The sequence below is a fragment of the Chlorocebus sabaeus genome, chromosome 2 (assembly GCF_047675955.1).
Source record: "Chlorocebus sabaeus isolate Y175 chromosome 2, mChlSab1.0.hap1, whole genome shotgun sequence".
NCBI lineage: Eukaryota > Metazoa > Chordata > Mammalia > Primates > Cercopithecidae > Chlorocebus > Chlorocebus sabaeus.
Window position 1 is genome coordinate 69,462,800 of NC_132905.1, and position 22,054 is coordinate 69,484,853.

A 22,054-nucleotide genomic window follows, 5' to 3' on the forward strand; every position below is an offset into this window, starting at 1 on the left:
CTTGAACCTGGGAGGCAGAGGTGGTAGTGAGCTGAGATTGTGCCACTGTACTCCAGCCTGGCGAAAGAGCAAGACTCCATCTCAAAAAACAACAAAAAAGATTTTAATGGTAAAATTCTTTGGCAGGTTTTGGTTGATTTGATTTTGTTCTTAGTGTGTGCCATTTTGTTATTTGTTGGCACTAACATTTTTTCTCAGTGTGTTGTTTTCTACTAGATAAGTTTTATCACATTTTAAACTTTGATTTACATACATTTAACAGTGTTTCTGTTTGGGAGTTAACAAATAGTGTTTACTTTTCTACAGAAAAGAACTTTAACAGCTATGTAGGCACCTGCTTTGTGCAATGCATATAAAGCAGGTTTCACGTGGGTTGCCAAGTTTTGCAAATTCTAATTCTTCCCTAATAGGTGCTTACTACAATTCTGTAGAAGAGATGAGACAATTACTAATGTCATATATGTCTTGTTTCTTATGAGTGGTTTAAGCTAACTGTTAAAACAGTCATTCTTAAAGCGTGGTCCCTAGACCAGCAGTATCAGCATGATACTGGGAGTTTGATAGACTTGCAAGTTCTCAGGCCCCACTGTGGGCCTACTGAATAGAACTCTTGGGGTGGGGCCAGGGATGATCTGCATTTCAGCAATTCTCTAGGTAATTCTAATGTGTTCTAAAATTTGAGGATTACTTCCTAATAAGAAAGCAGAATGCCTTCTAGCTGGGGTGATAAGGAAAGTCAGATTATACTTTATTTAGTGAATTTTGGTGGAGTGGAAATTACACTGGATCTTGATGGATTAGTGATGAAAAGACACAAATACCCTTTGTGTTCCAGGTATGTGCTGAAAGAGCCAGGACTCTGGTTTGAGAAGGAATGGGAGACAGGCCTCTGAAGTAGTTTGAAAACAGATTGCTTTTTTTTCTTTCGCAATATTAATGAAACTCATTGATCTCAATGAATTTTGTTTTTTTTTTTTTTTAAAGAAATGGGTCCCCTGTCTCTGGGCTAGTCATTTAAACATATGTAAGTTTTGTTTTATATGGATAAATGTAAACTTTTTTTTTTCTTTTTTTTAATTTTAGTAGAGACGGGGTTTCACCATGTTGGCCAGGCTGGTCTTGAACTCCTGAGCTCAGGTGATCCGCACGCCTCAGCCTCCCAAAGTGCTGGGATTACAAGCGTGAGCCACCGCGCCCAGGCCTTTTTTTTTTTTCCTACATGCCGTAGCTTGTATATCTGTTTCCCTTCTTTGAAAATGTGTGCTTGGAAAAATTGATTGCAGAAGCTCTAAAATAGCCATGAAATCAGTAGCAAATTTTCTCTTAGATGTACTAATTAATGAGATGCTGCTATATGTTTTTCTTTTAGGGAAAACATAAAACAGATAGTAAAACTCCTTGCAAGTGTTCGAGCTTTGGATCATGCTATGTCTGTTGCAAGTGACCACAATGTGAAAGAATTTAAGTCTTTGATTGAAGGAAAATAGATCTGTGAGACTGAAAAACCTATTTGCTTGATTACCATTCCCAATGTGTAAATTTTGTATATATGTAAAGTTTCTTAAACTGTAAAATAGCGATTCTTGTTTTAATACAAAAAACATTATATTCAATACTGTGTCCTTAAATGATATTTCTTCAGAATGAAAGGAATTCAGATTATTTCTAGGAGTCTATGAATGTTTACTGCCTGTCATACTTTGTTTACAGAAGTATTTTGTATGGTCATTTAAATTAACCCTCTCAGTTAATTGTCCCCTATAAACGATGTGTGCAGTGTAAATTGTGTAATTATGCATATATATATTTATACCACCATGGATTTACTTTCACACTGGAAATTTGTGGTGTTTTTCTACAGAGAAAGCCTTTTAACAGCAGAAAATTATCCGGTAGCAAATTGTCTTAGGGAAATTACTACACTGTTGTAACAAAAGGGCTGGCAAGTGACTAAATGTTCATTACCTTTTGGTTAGCGTTGCTATCACTGTAGCTGTGCTGCCTTAACATTGAGAGTTGAGTTGTGGACTTAGTCGTTGAGTGAATGTTGAACTTTTTTCCTTGAATCAGCGTTAGAGTCAAATGTGGGTTTAATGTGAATGCTAAATGATATATGCAACATACTTTCAAATGGAACATAGAAATTTCACTTTTGAGAATAATAAACCCACAACCTAATTGCATGGTTTTGGGCTGACCGTCCTGTCTCATTCATGATTTTACTCCCTGCCCAGCTTGCACATACATGCATTTGAATTTCAGTAGTCTGTCATATTTAAAATCCCACATATGTGAGTTAAATATGCAATAAAGAATACGCCTTGCTGATTAGCCACACCCAGGCAATTTAATATCCATGGTCTTCTATAATGTTTATATCACATTGTAAATATTCAAAGAACTTGTTTTAAAGTTTATGCTTTCTGATTCTGTGATTTTCAAAAGGAATTTTTTGGAAATTAAGGACTATCGTTTGATAATTATATATGTAATTAAGCTTTAGCCAAGCATTAAATTAATTTTTAAATATATCCTTTGTTGTATTTTCCTGATGACTAAGTTTGCAGCATTTCAAATGACTAATAAAGTGGGACTATGAGCAGGTCCATGTGTACCCTTGATCAGAACATAATATGCAGAACAGTGTCATGCACTCTATTTCCTCTGTTAATTTTATCTTATTCCTACATCTTTGTATTAGTTCATTCTCAGGCTGCTATAGGGACATACCCAAGACTAGGTAATTTATAAAGCGGTTTAATTGACTCACAGTTCTGCATGGGTGGGAAGGCCTCAGGAAACTTAAAATCATGACGAAAGGCACATCTTCACAGGGTGGCAACAGAAAGAATGAGTGTTGAGGGAAGGGGGAAGCCCCTTATAAAACTATGAGATTTCATGAGAACTCACTAGCAGGAGAACAGCATGGCAGAAACCACCTGCCATGATTCAGCTATCTCCACCTGGTCCTGCCCTTGACACGTGGGGATTACTACAATTCAAGGTGCGACTGGGTTGGGAAACAGCCAAACCAAAACAGTATTCATTCTGGATGAATTTTCTGTTACACCTTACTGGCCTACTAAGTAGAATTAAAGTCAGAACACCTATTCCTCATTTTAAGTAGAATAAAACATATAAACATGTATACACATGCAGATCATTTAGGCCTTAAACTGCATATTATTTCCAAACCCATTAGACTAATTACTCTGCTTTTAAGAACTCTTAAACTCAGGCTTTTTATCCTATGAAATCTGTCAGGCTATAGGTTTCAGGAATGGGTTTAAACATCACACTAGGAATTTGATGTAGGGTACATAAAACCAATGGTTTTTCTATCTCAAGCAGAACATTTATTCCTGATATAGCTTAAGGACATTATTTCTTATGAAAAGAATTCTCAAAAGATAAATCCAGAACCATTTTAATAAAGCTGGTTTTGCTTTTTAGTTTTTTCTTTTGGAGCAATCCTCTGAATTAACTCCAAAATAGGTGACAAATGTTTTTGAGAAGGAAAACTATTGAAACAACATAGTCAAGAGTGACTAGTACTACTGGAGCCAATGATGTCGATGTCTCACCATGTCCCTGTTCTTGCCACGGGTGTCCTCTTGCAAGTACTTGCTCCTCTGCCTGAGGGCTTTTCTTTGGCCTGTGCAACAGGCTGGAGTGTCCTGGAGATACTTCTTGGAACAGATCTCAGCCAAGGGAGGAAAGGAATTGGAGGTTAAATGCCCCAGTGAGTCAGTTGGGGTCCTCTTGGGAGCAGACACTGAGATGGCATTAAATGTACAAGAAGTTTATTGGAGGGGAATGTGTATAAGAGAAAACAGAGGGGAGCCTGGAGGAGGCTGGGAAAGCTGTCAGACAGTGAGGCAGGCAGGTTTCACCTGTGTGAAGGAAGGAGGGAGGGATGAAAGTCTTAGACATTGGTGCAGTTCTAAAGTTTCAGCAGGGCCAACTGGCAGCCCTGACAAGTACAACCAGGGTCTCCTTGCTAATATGAGATCTGAGAGAATTTCATGATCACCAAACCCAATTTGCTAATCTCTCAGGTAGGAAAGCAGATATGGTCCACATTGCCTGCAAGAGGTCTTCAGTTGAGTAGAGCCATCGTTGCCTGCAGTGGTAACATTACCAGCATCCAGAATTGGCCAAAAATGGAAAATGCTAATAATCGTCCTTGAAATCATGAAACCCTTACAAAAATGGTCAAATGTTACAGAGCTGCAATATAAAATAGGAAGCTGTAAGTTGCTACATTGTAGTGGTTGTTTATGGTTACAAGAGCTCTTATCTCTAACATGGTAATACCCGTGTAATAAAGGGAGTCCTGCCATTCACTGATTATGACAAAACATTTGATCTGTTGTTTCAAGTAAATGAAAATGAGAAAAACACTGGCACTACATGTAGGAAGAAAAATTAAATGTATCTGAATGTTTGGGAGGTCTTGTACTTTCATAAATGTTTTGAAGACTGCCCTCCAGAACTGAAACAGTCCATGGATATGGGGTTCACAGCTGCTAAGGGCTGCTTCAGACTGCCCAAACACAGGCTGAATATTGTTATATGGAATTGGTATCGAAGTGCAATGTAGACTGGCCCCTGGCCTGCTTCTGGACTCTAGCCCCCGGTAATTTGTACTGGCTTCCTGTGAGTCCTAACTCCAGAGGCTTAAAGGATACAATCATTCAGTACAATGAGAATCCCTAGCACATGACTTCTTAGGATCTTGTTAAATATCTTTAGGAAAATATATGAGAAAAGTTTTGACAAAACACTGCAGAAACCATTCTAAGCTACTTTGCAAAAACATTTTGATCATGAAAGCTTACCTTTTACGCATAACCTTAGTGAAATTGCTGTTGCTTTGGGACCCAGAGTCAACTTGAACAACTTGAACACAGCTCTAATCTTGAAGGTTGAGCCCTGTTTTTGGCTCCGGCACTTTGATGTCCACAAGAATCCTTGTATGTCATTAAAATAAACGCCCTTCACTTGATCTCTCTTCAGTTGGTCTCTTGTTCCAAATGAAAACACTTCATTTTTATCTATCACAAGTTTCCTGTTTGCTCTAGTGGCAATTTCCTGTCTATGGTACCTGCAAGTTATTTTTCAGTTTTTTTTTCCCACAGTGATTCTGCTCTCGAGCTTACTAGTTTTTTATTCATAGGATTTCCATTTTTCTAATTTAAAATCTCATCCTTCACTGGTTACATTGAATTTTTTTAAAGAAAAAGCTAATGCTCTTTGTAACCTACTGTTGTGTTGTCTTTCAAGACCACTGTTTTCTCTTGAACAATCAGCCATTTCTTTCTCAGTCATTGGTGGGGAGTATGGCCAGGTACAACTAGGGTCTGCAGATCCTGCTATACTATACTATATTAGGACCAGGATCTGCAGAGCACTATACTAATTGCTCTGCAGATCCTGATCCTGATATAAAAGTTAGCCTGTGTAACCTGAGAAGAAGCTGTTAAAGGTTACTAAATCAGATTGTGACTATTTCCCTGATTTTCCATGTTGTCTAGCATTTTTGACCAAAAAAAAAAGCCAGACAAAAGAGAAAAGCAGGCACTACTACTAATTCACATAGTAATCACCTGTCAAAATTTATAGCCATGCACTTGATATAGTTTTTTAATGTGATTGTTTGGGATTATCATTAATCATCTGTAAATACGTAAATTCTTGTATAGTCTGCCTGGGTCATACTATTAGGTTGGGTCACATATTGCCACTATGTGAGGTTTTTTTTTAAACCTATGGAAATAACAATTCCATGTTTCCACATAATGAATTGTGTATTTCAATGAGAGTTACCTATAGGAGAAATAACTTGCTCACAAATCAACATTGAAAATTTAGGGTGTTTGTCTTTAATTTGTTCTATTGGATGTGATATCTGAAACACCTACCTGGGGCTCGCTCTCTCCTGATGGAAAGTCACATCAGCCTTGTGTTAATTTCTTGTAGCTGGTGTTACAAATTACCACAAACTGGGTGGTTTAAAACAACAAAAATGTATTTTCTCGCACTTCTGGAGGCCAGAATCAACAGGGCCATGCTCTTTCCAAAGGCTCTAGGCTCAAATCCTTCCTTGCCTCTTCCAACTTCTGACGGCTGCTGACATAGCTTGGCTATTGCCAAGCTCCAATCTCTGCTGCTGTCTTCATATTACTTACTTTCTTTCTCTTTCTCTCTCTCTCTCTCTCGTGTGTGCATGTTTAATTTTCCTCTGCCTCCCTGTTATAAGGACACTTGTGATTGCATCTAGGGCCCTAGAGCCCACCTGGATAATCCAAAATAATCTCAAGTCCCTTAATCAAATCTGCAAATTAACCTAAATTAACATTCACAGACAAGGACATCTTTTTGAAGTAGCATTTTTTAGCCTCCCACAGCCTCTTCATTGCTCAGTTTCAAGGGTTGAGTTGGTGTCAGCCTGTCTCTGTAGGCCCTTAGGATCTCACTAAGAAGTCTGTGTATGCCACTTAACCTATATTTTAAGTCACCCTACCCCAAAGACATTTCAAGGTCAGTGAAAATTTTTCCAGCTATTGTCAAATGCTGTAACAAAAGTAGAAGTATAAATAGGAAAGAGGGACAAGAAAAAGAAGATAGAACCAGTCAAGCCACTAGTCAAATTGCCTTTATGTTTTTCAAACTCTGGGCATGTTTTTTCATGACTAAAATGAGATGTGGAAAAGCTGTGGCCGTCTAACAATCTAGGAATAAGAGTCTTGCTACCCCCCAGTTTAATTTGAAGAAAGAAGCAGGAATTCCAACCCAGAACCCAGAAATTTGGACCTAAATCTCCTTAGTTCCAAATAAAAAGGAACCAGGAATATGCAGAACACCTGTTCCTAAAAGAGCTTAGTACTCATGCTTCACACTATAAGAAAGGATGCGTTTCTAGTGTAGCCTTACACACACACAGGCATGGTGGAAAAGATTTTGGGCTTTGGAGTAAGCAAGTTTGGTTTCAGTCCCCAACTCCTCTTGAAACTGAGTGATTTCAGTTGTCATAAAAGGTACCTCTCAAGCAACGCATTTGATATCGACAGTTTTTTTTCTGAGACAGTACTGAGATAGAAACCCCCTCCAGTTCTTACAACGAAATCCAAGAATCTTCGTATTTCTCCTTCATGACTTGAAGTGGCTTCTTTTCTAATAAATTTAGTTCCGTGTCCTGAAACCAGGGTGGGTGCAGCTTCTCTAAAATGGATGAAAAAATCAAGTCGCATGACAGGGCCTGAAGAGGGAAATGATTTTTGCAACATAACCAAATTTAAATTCTGCTTTGGCTGTTAAAAACCAGAAGGAGAAGAGGTAAACAAAGAACAAAGGCAAGTGGAGACAGTTTGAGTGCTGGGTTCTTCAGGTTTTCAATTCCTTTCTGCCCTGTTGGCTTTGACTTCATTCTCATACTTATTAGGTCTATTCAATGGAATCAGAAATAAATCTATGGGACACGCTGATATTAGCCAGGAAGCACGATTTGTTGAAAAATGAGGATGAGATAAAAGGATCAGGTGCCTTTAGTCACTAAATTCCACGGTTGGCAAAAGCTATTCATCCATCAGTGACAACCACAGCTGTAGTGGCCTCCCTACAGCCATGTTTTGTTGGACTCAGCCTTGAGATCCTGGTTTGTGACTTCCCACTCTCCATCGTATACACCTGAGCACTCTTCGATAGCACCCTGTGAGCTCCAGAACACACAAGAAAAGGCACCGAACAGAACTGTCCCAGAGCAGGCATTAGTTTTTCTTCTGCTACCTACCCCGACACTCAGACTGGGAACTCGGTGCCATTTGCTGGGCTGTCGACACCATGGACAGCTCTTCAGGCGCCACCTAGTTGGCTAGGCGAGCCGACCATACCGAGCCCTCCCTCCTCTCCCGTCAGGCCCGTGGGGGCGGCAGGGGGTGGTCCTGACGCCCAGCTTGGGGAGCAGCAATACGCAGCCCCCCAAGCTTTTCTCCTGAGTCCCTCCCCGGCGCTCACGCTCTGAAGAGCCCACGCAAAGGGACCAAGGAGGCCGGATCTTCCCTCTCCTTGCACCCCCGGCGGTGGGATCGCAGCTCGGCCTGGGGGCGGCCGCAGGAGGCGAAGGTCGCTGGAGACTGAGGCTCTGGCAGCCCGCTGGTGGCCGGCCTGGCCGGTCGGCGCAGAGTGGGCGTGATCTCCCTCCTGACGCCCCGCCCCTTCCCTCGCGAGGGGCGGATCTTCCGCTCGCTGCCGCGGCGCAATGCGGAAGAGATGGGCCTGCTGGAGCGGAAGTGACGCTTCTGGAGGCAGTGGCGGCTGCGGGAGGAGGAGGAGGAGGAGCCGGAGGAAGGGGTGAGCAAGGCGGCGGGGGGCGGGGAGCGGCCGCGGCCAGAGCCACCGGCAGCCGGGCGGGCGGACGCCTCCAAGACCAGCCTCTGCCTCCGCAGCCTCAGCGGGAGCGGTGAGGGGCGACCGCGAGCAGCCGGGGTGCGGGAGAGCGGGCGGGGTTGTGAGGAGACCACGGGTTGTGCAGGGCGCCGCGTCAGGCGGGGGGCTGGTGACAGCGGCTGTCAGCCTGCCCGCGGGAACGAACCGAATCCGCCTGGGCGCCGGGTCATCTCTTCTGGCGCATAAATGGAGGGTTTGGGCTTCTCGGCTCTTCAGTCTCTCTGAGAAGGAGCCGTTTTCCCGGGCAGTCGACTTCCCGGGACCCCGAGGAGCCCCAGTCGGGTCGGTGCCCCGAGTCATGACTCTTCCCGGGTGGCTATTCGTATTTTTCGGCCCCGCGTGCGGTCCCCCTAGCCGGCGGTAGCCCGGGGCAGGGGAGGCGGTGGTAACCTGTGCCGTTTCCCTTGCCCTTCGTCGCCACACCCGGGAGAGCCTGTCGCGTAGAATAATCCTTTTCCTCCTCCTGCCCCCTAAGGAGCTTTGAACCAGCCTTGTCACCCTTCCCTCCCACCTCCGCTCCTTTCCCCTCGAAGGAACTGCTTGAAGTTTCCAAATAGGTTCCGTTTCAACGTAGTGACAGACCTTGAAGCAGGAAGCTGATAAGCAACTCCGAACGAAATACGCTCAAAATTTTTCCTTTCAGTAAGCATAAATTAAACGGGAAACTCAACCAAACCGTTGATGGACTTACAGTGCTAAAACCTTGTCTTGCCTTGGTATGAGAATTGGTAGCTTTTCCTCTTGCTTTTTGGTAAAATTAAGTGACGACTTATCTTTTGGAATAAGCCATTTTCTCCCTGAGCTGTCTGTTTTTTCCCCACCCCAACCCCCCATCAAAACCTGGCAGGGAGGGACTTTTGGATGCTTTGCAGTCCTTGCTGCAGAAGGAAACATCAGCTTCATTTGCTTTGCTTTGCTTGGTTTCCACAGGGCTGCCTCCGAAGAAAGGAGAATGGCGTTCAGTAAAGGATTCCGGATCTATCACAAATTGGATCCCCCACCTTTCAGCCTCATAGTGGAAACTAGGCATAAGGAAGAATGTCTCATGTTCGAGTCTGGGGCCGTCGCTGTGCTCTGTAAGTCATCTGTTAGAGCCCAATTTATCATGGTCTCTGTTTTGATTTGAAATAATTCAGATGCAACCATTTTTAGAAAAGAGTCCGACAGCCCTTTCACTGTATTTCCTCTAGCAGATTATGCTTGTATTTCTTTTAATCAAACTTATTTTCCTGTAAACTTTTTGTTAACAGGTTTTTGTTGAGGGGGGGGTGTAGGGCGATGCCAGTTTTGGTGCAGGATTTTGCTTTCTTGGGTTCTGCTGCTGCTTCTAAAAGTAAATTTTTTTTCCAGAGAAATATTGTTGCAGTTTGTATCATATATCACATAAACCCATACGATGTCTTGCTTGACATATTTACTGGTAGGTCAGTTATAGTAGTAGGTATTATCTAATGTTATCCAATATTGTTGGAGTATTTATGTTATGGCCGTTATGTTTTCATTAAGGGAATTGTAAACAACCTCTAGATTTTCATGTGAGATACTTGATTGATTTTATATTATTTTAAAAAGCATTTTGATAGTCTAATTTAAAGAAAAGGACTATTGTACCACAATAAAAATATATTAGTAAGGTCTGAGTTATTTTAGGGGCAGATGGATGAAATTAAAATTCATTTGAATACTATGTTTCTTTCTTAATGTAAGATATGCCAGGTGTTGGGGCTCATGCCTGTTGTTCCAGCACTTTAGGAGGCCAAGGGGGACAGATCGCTTGAGGCAGGGAGTTTGAGACCAGTCTTGGCAGCGTGGTGAAACCCTTTCTGTACAAAAAATACAAAAATTAGTCTGGTCTCGTCGTGTGCACCTTTAGTCCCGGCTACTCAGGAGGCTGAGTTGGGCGGATTGATTGAGTCTGGAAGGTCAAGACTGCAGTGAGCCTTGATCTCGCCGCTGCCCTCCAGCTTGGGCATCACAGTGAGACCCTGTTTCAAAAATTAAAAAGAAAAAAAAATATATGATTATATATATATGAATTAGGCAGATAATCCTAGTGTTAGGATTAGTTTAGTTACTGATTATATCCTTATAAATTAAAAATAGTGTTTGAAAGGCATACTTACACATATAAGCCCTTAAATATCTTAAACTACTAAGCTTTCTCCAGCCTCAGTAAATGAAGAGCTTAAGACCACACTGTTTGCATATAGAATATTAATGTCAGTTAAAGTGTTAACTTGACTAAAATAGTATAATTGCATCTGATGGGGAAAAAGATAGTGACATAATGAAAAGTCTCAAGCAAAGAACAGTGTATAAGAAATATATATTTGGTACATAAGTTTTTGCATGAAGGAGAAGGGGCTCTAGGTCTAAGAAATAAGTATAAATAATATTGACTATACTCAATCAGTATGGGGTTAATTACTTCAAGTTGTTTTTTGGATTTAAATCAAACTGTACCTTGGTACAGTATTAATATCCACTGCATATATTTTTATACAAGTGTAATTCTTATACTGATGAATTCTTAATAAAAATATTTGGCGGGGGGGCGAATGTTTGCTTTCCTATGGGAAGCATTTTTCAGCTGCTTGTGTTTTTTGGTGACATTACCTGACTTACTAATCTTGTATAAATTCTAAATGTGTCTTTATGATTACTCATAACAGCAAGTCAAATTTTCAGCTGCAAACTGTGTATTACTTATAGTTTTTAGAATTATTGCTATACTTTACTCCAAGGTTAGGAAACCTAAGAATAATCATATTTCCAAAACCTCCAGCAGCCATCTTTTATGCCAAATAATGGTTTGTTTTTGCCAAAAGGCCCTAAAACATTTATTTTGGCATTAATGTGCATTCTAAGGAGAATGAATATTAAAATATTGTCTAAACTATTCTGTTTTCATTAGATTTAGACTATGTGAGTAATTCAGAAAAAAAATGTTGGAGTATTGCCTCTTTCTATAAAGCTAACATAAATGGATGTCTAATCTCTTGGAATGTCATTATCTTTCCTACTATAAACTTTACAGTAATACTTTCTTAAGTCATTTGACTTTTAAAATTAATTTGGCCTTCATTTTGGAGTGATACCAAGGTTTGTATTGTGCTATACAGTGTTCACTTTTAAAATCTTCACACTTTAAAAATGCCTATTGTATTCAGAAGCTGTGCTTGGAAAATATCAATGTGTTCTCTTCATCTTCAACAATCCCAGCTCCCTGAATTTCAGTGCATTCTGCATATTCATCTACCTGTAGAATCTTCTAAAATCATGTTTTATTTGTTTGTTTGTTGAGACAGGGTCTCACTCTGTTGCCCAGGCTGGAGCGCAGAGGTGTGATCTCGGCTCACTGCAACCTCCGCTTCCCGGGTTCAAGTGGTTCTCCCGCCTCAGCCTCCCAAGTAGCTGGAATTACAGGCATGCGCCACCACGCCTAGCTAATTTTTGTATTTTTAGTAGAGACTGGGTTTCACTATGGGCCAGGCTGGTCTTGAACTCCTGACCTCAGGTGATTCGCCTGCCTCAGCCTCCCAAAGTGCTGGGATTACAGGCATGAGCCACTGCGCCTGGCCCTAAAATCATTTTTTATAGTAAAGCAAAGTGTAACCCTGTTTTTCACCAAGATTAAGTTTATTCTCCTCAACCTGTTATTTGTCCAGTGTTGATCTCCTTTAAGGAGATCTGGTGTTTCCTCAGTGCCTTCCCAAGCACCATGCTTTTTTCAGCTTCATTATACTGTTGCTTTTTACACCTTCTTCCTCCAAGACTGTTAGAGTGCTGCTTCTCTAATCTGAGCCTGTCAGTCCCACTGAGGTCCTCCTCGGGTCTTCTTCCTTCGTAAGACTCTGCCCCAACCACTCCAGCTCACCTTTATCTCTGCCTTCCCTTCGTTTCTCTAGAACTTACTCTGTATCACAAGCTGCATACTTTGTTTTCGTTTTTATTTTTTGAGACAGGATCTTGTTCTGTCACCCAGGCTGGAGTGCAGTGGCGTGATCACGGCTCACTGTAATTGAACTCCCTGGAACTCCTGGGCTCAGTTGATCCTTCTGCCTCAGCCTCCTGAGTAGCTGGGACTATAGGCGCACACCACTATGCCCAGATAATTTTTTTTTTTTTTTTGTAATTTTTTGTAGATATGGGGTTTCGCCATGTTGCCCTGCTGATCTCAAACTCCTGGGTTCATGGTCTCCACCTGCCTCAGGCTCCCAAAGTGTTGGGATTACAGGTGTGAGCCACTGCTCCCAGCCGAGACCCATACTTCTTATGTGCTGGTTTTGTTGCTGTCTAAATGCTCATATGTAGGTGTTTTTCTTGGAAATGGGTGGTGGAAGTGACCTTAGCAGGACTTGGTCTTTATGTACCCAAAGTTCCTAATTTCAAGTCTCTACTTGCCCTGGCTTTACTTTAAAGAGTAGATTTTAAACGGACATTTTAATCAGCGTACAGTGTTGAGGATTAGCAGTCACTTAATTTTCTTGGCTTATGCTGAAGGGTCATGAGATACCAAACATGAAACTTTATCTTTCATGTTATTAGCACATACCAAAAGGTTGCAAGTAAAAATACAATGAAAATAGTCTCAGACCATGGATCCCCTTAGGGACCCGAGTGTTCACTAATGCAGCCTCAAGACTGTCTTTATGTTGATAGGATTCTAAGCTTAAATCAGTCATGATGTTATGACATTATCAGTGTTATAGTCACCTGGGCAGCTTTTACAAATACTGGTGTCTGGGCTCCAGGCCCCTGGATGTTCTGATATAATTAGATAGTGATGCTCATTTCTGAGCAAAGTGTATATAGGCCTTTCTGTGATAGATTAGGGGATTGCTGTTTTTTTTTTGGCTTGCAGATTTCATCCAAAATAACCATGTTTCCAGAATTTTAATGCTGTTGTCTTTTATGGGGCTACTAAGTAGTTTTCTTAAAACTCTCAGGCTGAACCAAGTGCCAATACTCCTGTAGCACTTTGAGTATAGTGCCTTCATATCATGGGGAAATGTGCTCAGGTTCTGTGTCTGGATGCCGCGCTTCTTGAGGAAAAGGCCCGTGTGTCTTAGTAATATTTGCAGTCTTAGTGCTTAGTGTAGTGTTTTACTCATACTTGAAGAAAATGTGATTATTAAATGAATGACAGTAAGGGAAAGACTAACCTAGATTACAAAGTTGATAAACATGCAGTTATTATGTTTGAAAATATGAGGTATTTTTCTGTATATTTTTGTTGTTGTCGTTGTTGTTTGAGCAGAGTCTTGCTCTGTCGCTGAGGCTGGAGTGCAGTGTTATGATCTCAGTGCGCTGCAACCTCCGCCTCCTGGGTTCAAGTGATTCTCGTGTCTCAGCTTCCTGAGTAGTTGGGACTACAGGTGCACACCACCATGCCCAGCTAAGTTTTGTATTTTTAGTAGAGATGAGGCTTCACCATGTTGGCCAGTCTGATCTGAACCCCTGAACTCAAGTGATCCACCTGCCTTGGCCTCCCAAATTGCTGGGATTATAGGCATGAGCCACCAAGCCCAGCCCTATAACACTTATTTCATATACATACATACATACATACACACACATATATATATAACATTTATTTTTTCTTTGAGATGGAGTTTTTTTTTTTCTTTGAGATGGAGTTTCATTCTTATTGCCCAGGCTGGAGTGCAATGGCGCGATCTTGGCTCATCGTGACCTCCGCCTGCCGGGTTCCAGTGATTCTCCTGCCTCAGCCTCCCAAGTACTTAGCTGGGATTACAGGCATGCACCACTATACCCAGCTAATTTTGTATTTTTAGTTGAGACAGGATTTCTCCATGTTGGTCAGACTGGTCTCGAACTCCCGACCTCAGGTGATCCGCCCACCTTGGCCTCCCAAAGTGCTGGGATTACAGACATGAGCCATCGTGCCTGGCCTATTTCCTGTATTTGTAAGAATTGTTATCTGACTGAACTGCTGATATAAAAGACATATATTACACATTATTTAGATTTGTTATTGACAAATTCTATTGGAAATAACTATTACCCACATTATTAAGGTTCTTCTGAAATGCCAATTTGAAATGTCTGTGATAAATGTTATTTATTATTTCTATAAGTACCATTAATTTGTTTCAAAATTACTTTTTTTTTTCCCCCAAGATGGAGTCTTGCTCTGTCACCCAAACTGGAGTGCAGTAGTGCGATCTCGGCTCACTGCAGCCTCCGCCTCCTGGGTTCAAGTAGTTCTCCTGCCTCAGCCTCCCAAGTAGCTGGGACCACAGTCATCTGCCACCACACCTGGCTAATTTTTCTGTATTTTTAGTAGAGACGGGGTTTCACCATGTTGGCCAGGCTGGTCTCGAACTCCTGACCTCGTGATCCACCCACCTCAGCTTCCCAAAGTGCTGAGAATATAGGTGTGAGCCACCACGCCCAGCCTTCAAAGTTACCTGTTTAAAATAGAAAATAATTTCATTATTTACTTCTTCTGTTGCATTGATTTATTTAAAACACCTTCTAAAAAGTTCTTACCCTTAGATAACAGTTAATATGTTTTTTAGTAGTGTACCCATTTTTAGCATTACTCAGTTTTGAAAAGTATTTGTACAGCAAATGTTTGATTAAATTGCAATTTGATGTCTTTGGAATAGTGGGTCAGTGTAGCAGGTGAGCTCTGTGTCTAGTTTGCTGCATCTACCAGTTTAAGCAGCTTGTGTGATGGTTAGCAAGTTATAAATAGGTACATATTTTTTTCCTGGAAACAGTTTATTAAGAGATAAAAAATGTCTCTCAGCTTTGTGTACAATTCATTATTCTTAGTCTTTCTACAGTTTACACACACATACACAAAGACTGTCACAGGAGAAGGACAAGCCATCAGTCTGACATACATGCGTTACGTTTACAGTCTCAGTGTTTTACAGCCCATCTCAGGCTTCAGTAAAGTGAATGATTCATTTCATAATTATGTCCTAAATAGAAGATGGAGTAAAGAAAAGGTCAACATATGGGAAATGGAGGATAACTGTAAAAACAGAAGTCACGTAAAAGATGGGGATGTGAGGTGACGCCATGGATTCCTAGCTCTTAAAATTAAAACTTTTGCTCTTTTCCATATTACATGCTAGCATGGGAGTAAGGATGAATTGCTTTTATCTGTCTAGTGGTAAAATTATTTTCAGACTTTTCAAGTAGCATAATTTGAGTCAGATTAGGACTCAAATCATGCATTTTATAAATAGCAAGGCCATATCACTGGACCTGGTTTTCCTCCAGGTTGTCCATATGAGATTCTTTGTCTACCTAATTTTTTCTTACAACGTAAGTCATAATGCTATATATAATACTAAATATAAATCATAATACTATAGGACAATATTCTGAGATCTTTATTACAGAATTCGAAATAATCCTCTCTTTTCTATAAAACTGCATAGTTAAAGGACTAATCATAGTGAAATGATAATGGCTACCAGTTACTGGAAGCTTATTCTGCCAGTCACAACATTAAGCCAGAGGTTTTTAAACTTCATTGTTTTATGGTGACCTTATTATCTCATTAAGTTTTTTTTTTTTTTTTCCGAGTGAGTTTCACTCTTGTTGCCCAGGCTGGAGTGCAGTGGTGCAATCTCGGCTCACCGCAACCTCTGCTTCCCGGGTTCAAGCAGTTCTCCTGCCTCAGCCTCACAAGTAGCTGGGGTTACAGGCATGTGGCACCATGCCCGACGAATTTTGAATTTTTACTAGAGACGAGGTTTCTCCATGTTGGTCAGGCTGGTCTTGAACTCCTGACCTCAGGTGATCCGCCCGCCTCGGCCTTCCAAAGTCCTGGGATTACAGGTGTGAGCCACTGCGCCTGGCCTCGTTAAGTTTTTCACAACACCCCTCTGTCACAGACAATACTTAATAGTTCTGTTTATTAAATAGTTAGATCCAATAAAGATGTGTGTCCCAACAACTTTTATAGCTGTTCAAAAAAAAAAAATGCAGAAAAAATTAGAAAATTTATTTTCTTCATAAATAACCACAGTTTACTAATGAGATGTGTGTGCTTGTTGAGCACTGAGCGCTGAATAGCTTTTCTTTTTTTTCTTTTTTCTTTTTTTTTTTTTTAAGATGGAGTTTTACTCTTGTCACCCAGGCTGGAGTGCAATGGCACGGTCTCAATTCACTGCACCCTCTGCCTCTGGGTTCAAGCAATTCTCCTGCCTCAGCCTCCTGAGTAGCTGGGATTACAGGCACCTGCTACCACGCCTGGCTAATTTTTGTATTTTTAGTAGAGATGGGGTTTCACCATGTTGGCCAGGCTGGTCTTGAACTCTTGACCTCAGGTGATCTGCCCACCATGGCTTCCCAAAGTTCTGGGATTACAGGCATGACCCACTGCTCCCAGCCTGAATAGCTTTTCAAACCTTGGAACAGATTGAACACTGCCATCCTCATTTCCTGTTCCACATTGATTTTTAGGTGACACTTGCTTTTATCACAGCAGCCAGCAAAAACCCAGTTTCACTAATATATATCATCCAAGGAATGCACTGCAATCTAATATGACAACTCTGAAGCACCTCAGGTTAATAGTTTGGCTGGTTTCCAGCATATGTTGAGAATCTCAGTGTTTCCTTCTGTTTAAAATATGCAGCTTTCCTGGGAGTTTGCTATAGTGCTGTTGGGCATCTTAGCACAGAGTTTAGGAGATGTGGCATTTGACACAATTTTTTTCATTCAGTTCAGATTGTGCTTTTATCCGTGTTTCAGAGATTTGGAAACTGAGGAATGGAAAGATAATTGCTCTAATGACATAGTCCTACCATTTAATTTTTTTACTGTAATTATTGTTTGTGCTGTTGTGAAGCTATTGTATTACTGTATATTGTGTGGCTGTTATTTTCAGGGGTGGGGAATGAAGCGTGAAAAGAAGGGAAGGCGTTAAGGTTAAGGGTGTAATTGGTAGCATTTTCTAATGAGGGAACTGTACACTTGTGTTTTTCCCTACAAACTATTAATATATTAATATATTAGAGGAGAAAGTATGGTTTAATTTACAGTAAAGTCATTAAAAACAAAGTTTCTTTCCTGCGCCAACTTAAATGTCAGGTTCTAGAATTTTGGATAAATGTAGTAGGTGGTAATGCCAAACAGTGTGTATAGTTTGTTTTTTAATTGCCAAATGCTGTCAGCATGATTGCCCTTTAGATAAGTTGCAGTGTCCTGTCTTCTTTTTAAGAAAAATTTGCAAGTTGAGGGAAGAAGTGACTTTTTATAGTTGACTTTTTCAGCAGAGAAATCATGAAATTTAGACTTGTTGGATATCACTTTATGTTAGGGTTGCAAAAATTCATTTTCTTTTTATAAATACTTTTGGAAGGTGCATATTTCTTTTCTTATGTGCCCCTGTAGTTTGAGGAATGTACGTATTTAATAGAAAGTAACTTAAATGTCAACTCTTTAAAAAGAAAATCAACTGAACTTTTTAATTCTGGGTTGGTAGTAGGATTAACCTAGGGCCAAACCGGTAGTTAGTTAATACTTTCATTTCTTCACCACTTAACTTTTCTATGAGAAAATAAAAAGGAAAGGCAGAACTTCCACTCTCACTGAATAGTAAAAACTCTGTGACTTTTTATTGCATCATCTCATGTCTATCAGATGTTCTAACTTGTCCTATAAAATGTAAGTAACTCAGGACTATAACAGGAGCTTCTGACCACAGTGGAGTAACAAGAACTAGATTTACCCTCCTACCTTAATTAACAACAACAAAATGAACAAAATACATGGAATGATTTGCAGACCTTGAACAAAAGGCAGCATAAGATGCTGACCCCCGAGAGAAGGGAACAAGTGAGGTGGGCTTTATGAATGCTCCAGCTTACTGCCTGGAGAGCTTCCAGGCCACAGCAGCAGAAGAGTCACTCAAACAAAGCTTGACAGGATTCCTGAGTAGGGAATATGGGGAGATCAAGGCAGCCAGAATCTCAGGGCTGTGTGCTAGAGACGAGACAGTTGCACAAAGAGCTCCAGAGATCTGTGGAGGACTCCGCTTGAGACTTCAGCTGAGTGCTGATCGGTGCCAGTGTGTAAGGAAACCATTTGAGGCAGGGAAGGAATCACCAAAAAGGATTAGGCAGAAAAATTTCTGGAGCTCACACAGGGCTAGGAATAGTTCATGTTTAACAACCAGAGTGGAGAAGTCTTGCATGGAGAATTGGGTTGAGAACTGAAAACGGTATACTGCTTCAGTAAAGGGGCAAAGTAGTCCTAGACTAAATTCCACTCCAGCCCTCCCTAACAAAGCTTAAAAGCAAGACCCAAAGGAATGACACTGTTTCCAAGTAACTTAATTTCCAAATAACTATCCCAGAATGAAGTTTAAGAATATTTATAGGAATATAGGAAAATATACCTCATAAGGAGCAAAGTCAAATGTAGAAACAGATGCTGTAATAGATAAGGACATTAAAACAGCTATTAGAAATATACTCCATATACTCAACAAGTAGAGGAAAATATGAGCCTGTTAAGAAGAGATATGAAAAATGTGAAAGAGGCCAGGTGTGGTGACTTACACTGTTAATCACAGTACTTTGGGAGGCTGAGGTGGGTGGATCACCTGAGGTCAGGAGTTCAAGACCAGCCTGGCCAAGGTGGTCAAACCCTATCTCTACTAAAAATACAAAATTAGCTGGGCGTGGGGGCAGGCGCCTGTAATCCCAGCTACTCGAGATGCTGAGGCAGGAGAATTACTTGAACCCAGGAGGTGGCGGTTGCAGTGAGCCAAGAGGATTCCATTGCATTCCAGTCTGGGCAACAGAGCAAGACTCCATCTCTCAAAAAAAAAAAAAAAAGTGAAAGACCCAAATTAGACTTCTAGATGTGATAGGGATTACTGTATTAGACATTGCAGAAGAAATGATTGGCAAACTTGAAGACATAGTAATAGAAACTGTCCAAAATAAAATATGGAGAGAAAAAAGGCTGAAATAAATACACAGAGCATCAGTGAACTGCAGGATGACTTCCAGTGACCCAATGTACATGAATATGTGGATCCCAGAAAGAAGGTGGTAGGGAAGAAAAATACTTGAAGAAATAATAGCTGGCAATTTAGCAAATTTGATGAAAGCTATGAATCCACATATCCAAGAAGCTAAATGAACACAAAGCAGAACACTATACCCAAATACATGATCAAATTACTGTTTACCAGTGATACAGAGAAGATCTTAAAATTAGCCCAAGGAAGAAAAGACACATGTACAGAAGAAGAGTGAAGATAAGAATGATAGTAGACTTTTCTTTACAAGCAATCCAAGCCAGAGGACATTGGGAACATCTTTAAAGTACTGGAAGGAAGAAACCAAACCAAACCATCCACCTAGAGTTTTTTACCCAACCACAAATGAAGATATAAAGACTTTTCAGACATTCGAAGGTTGAAAAAATATGAGCTAATTATAATGATTAGTAGTTTAATATTGTAGTATTACCTTTCTTAGCATCCAATATAACATTTTTGAAACTTTTGAGATTGTAAAGTCTGATTCAGTGAAATTTTGAAAGAAGCATACAAAGTGAAAGAAGCAATGAAGAATGGAATGGGCTAGTGCAATTGGTTAGCCTTGTAATTAGAGTATCAAAAGGAAGTATAGTTTTAAAAATTGTGTGTCGTATTTTTACTGGTGACAATTAAAATTTGCTCGAGTGTTTTAATGGTTGTTAATAAGAATTTGTATTTTATCTTTTTCCAACTTAAATAGAGTTTATAAGTATAAGCCATTGCTGATCTGTGGTGTTACGTATGTGAGCACATGCATTCACATTGGGTTGCATTTCATAGCTACTGAACCAAATTACTGAATAATTCGGCACTTGGAGAAAATAAATTTGGTACTTGGAGAGATGTATAAATTCTTCTTGGTTGGATACGCATTACTTCCTCAGTTCAGAATGAAAAAATTTTAGACCCTTGAAATTCCTGGATAATTCTGGGCCAACTGAGTCAGTGAAAAGAAAAAAAATTTTAAAAAAACTTTATTGTCTCAAAACATTAAATATATATGTTAAATGTACTTATTAAAATTTTGTGTTTCTATTTCATTATAGTCTTATTTAACTTTATATATATAAAAGTGTGTTTATTTATATAACTAGCTCTTAGCAATAAATATTTTTTGAGTTATGTTTCATTCTGTTCACTGGTGGACCATAGGATTGCTGTAGTCTGTTGAATCTGTTGCTGAAATATAGATAAACAAAGTCATTTAATATCCTGTGGACCATGTGTGAACTATAAGTAGAATGAATCTTCTTTTTTTAATTTTTTTTTTTTTTTTTTTTTTTTTTTTTTTTGAGACGGAGTCTTGCTCTGTCGCCCAGGCTGGAGTGCAGTGGCCAGATCTAGGCTCACTGCAAGCTCCGCCTCCCGGGTTCACGCCATTCTCCTGCCTCAGCCTCCCGAGTAGCTGGGACTACAGGCACCCGCCACCTCGCCCGGCTAGTTTTTTGTAATATTTAGTAGAGACGGGGTTTCACCGTGTTAGCCAGGATGGTCTCGATCTCCTGACCTCGTGATCCACCCGTCTCCGCCTCCCAAAGTGCTGGGATTACAGGCTTGAGCCACCGCGCCCGGCCTTTTTTTTTTTTTTTTTTTTGAGACAGTGTCTCACTTTGTTGCCCAGGCTGGAGTGCAGTGGCATGATCTTGGCTCACTGTAACCTCAACCTCCTGGGTTCAAGTGATTCTCCTGCCTCCGCCTCCTGAGTAGCTGAGATTACGAGTGTGCACCACCATGGCCAGCTGATTTTTGTATCTCTTTAGTAGAGACAAGGTTTCACCATATTGGCCAGGCTGGTCTCGAACTCCTGACCTCAAGTGATCCACCTGCCTCAGCTCCCCAAAGTGCTGGAGTTACAGGCGTGAGCCACCATGCCCAGCCTCTTTGTTTTTATTTTTAAATTCTGGAATCTTATAATTAAGTAAATTTCTAGCTGTTTGTTCCTTAGTGCTCATTAGTTGTCTGTCCTTGGTTAGCATTGGGAATGTATCTTTGGCCTATCTTGTATCCTAGTTTTATCAGTTCTCTTAGAGAATGGAATAGAAAGTATAGTTTTCAGATTTTTAGTTGTGGCAAAGTGACGTGGGATTGATACAGAGCTGGGTTGAGTAATTATGCTGGATGACACAATTGAGATCCAGCTTTTTGAAACTCAGATAATGGGTTAGAACCCACAAAATGAAAATGCACTTCCCCTTGCACTGGATTGAATGTTTGTGTATTCCTGAACCAAAAATGACTATTGAGATATCATGTGCTGTTTGGATCAGGTAGATCGTTGGCAGAAGAAGGTAGAAATTTCTGTGATTTCCATAGTATCACAAACTGGTGGCTACCAAATGAGGAAGAGTTGGAATAGGTACCGTATTGATGGTCTTATCAACCACTGCATACCCTCAAACCTGATCTTCTTCAGTCTCCCTTATCTCAATGGATTGCACTCCATCTACCAAGTTTTTTCAAACAACTTAAGAATCATCCTCAACACCTCTTCCCATCACATTTCACACATTCTCTCTGTTCTACCTCTTCCCCTCACATTTCACACATTCTGTCTATTACCAA

At 40.5% G+C, this 22,054-nt stretch overlaps 2 protein-coding genes and 2 long non-coding RNA genes across 26 annotated transcripts in view; 2 read left to right on the plus strand and 2 right to left on the minus strand.

The window, feature by feature from the left end:
* The window catches only part of PAXBP1 (PAX3 and PAX7 binding protein 1), a 37,440-nt gene extending 34,808 nt beyond the window's left edge, over positions 1–2,632 (plus strand). The window contains exon 18 of the mRNA XM_007964752.3: positions 1,370–2,632. Coding sequence (XP_007962943.2) covers positions 1,370–1,487 — 118 coding nt within the window. The 3' untranslated portion in view covers positions 1,488–2,632. The remainder of the gene's footprint in view (positions 1–1,369) is intronic.
* A 711-nt stretch (positions 2,633–3,343) lies between these two features.
* On the minus strand, positions 3,344–6,912 carry LOC119621440 (uncharacterized). The gene is made up of 2 exons (XR_005237990.2): positions 4,842–6,912; positions 3,344–4,230 (listed from the first exon to the last, which is right to left on the minus strand). It is a non-coding gene; the product is annotated as an uncharacterized lncRNA (long non-coding RNA).
* A 102-nt stretch (positions 6,913–7,014) lies between these two features.
* Positions 7,015–8,020, minus strand: LOC140709826 (uncharacterized). The gene is made up of 2 exons (XR_012090560.1): positions 7,793–8,020; positions 7,015–7,224 (listed from the first exon to the last, which is right to left on the minus strand). It is a non-coding gene; the product is annotated as an uncharacterized lncRNA (long non-coding RNA).
* The window catches only part of SYNJ1 (synaptojanin 1), a 101,754-nt gene continuing 87,605 nt past the window's right edge, over positions 7,906–22,054 (plus strand). For 10 of the 23 annotated variants that reach the window (XM_037990607.2, XM_037990611.2, XM_037990613.2 and 7 more), the window contains exon 1: positions 9,422–9,524. Coding sequence is in view for 13 of the 23 variants with exons in the window: in XM_007964788.3 (XP_007962979.3) it covers positions 8,261–8,352; positions 9,379–9,524 (238 nt within the window). In the remaining 10 variants the exon portion in view is untranslated. The other 13 variants (XM_007964777.3, XM_007964793.3, XM_007964865.3 and 10 more) reach the window with 6 other exon arrangements.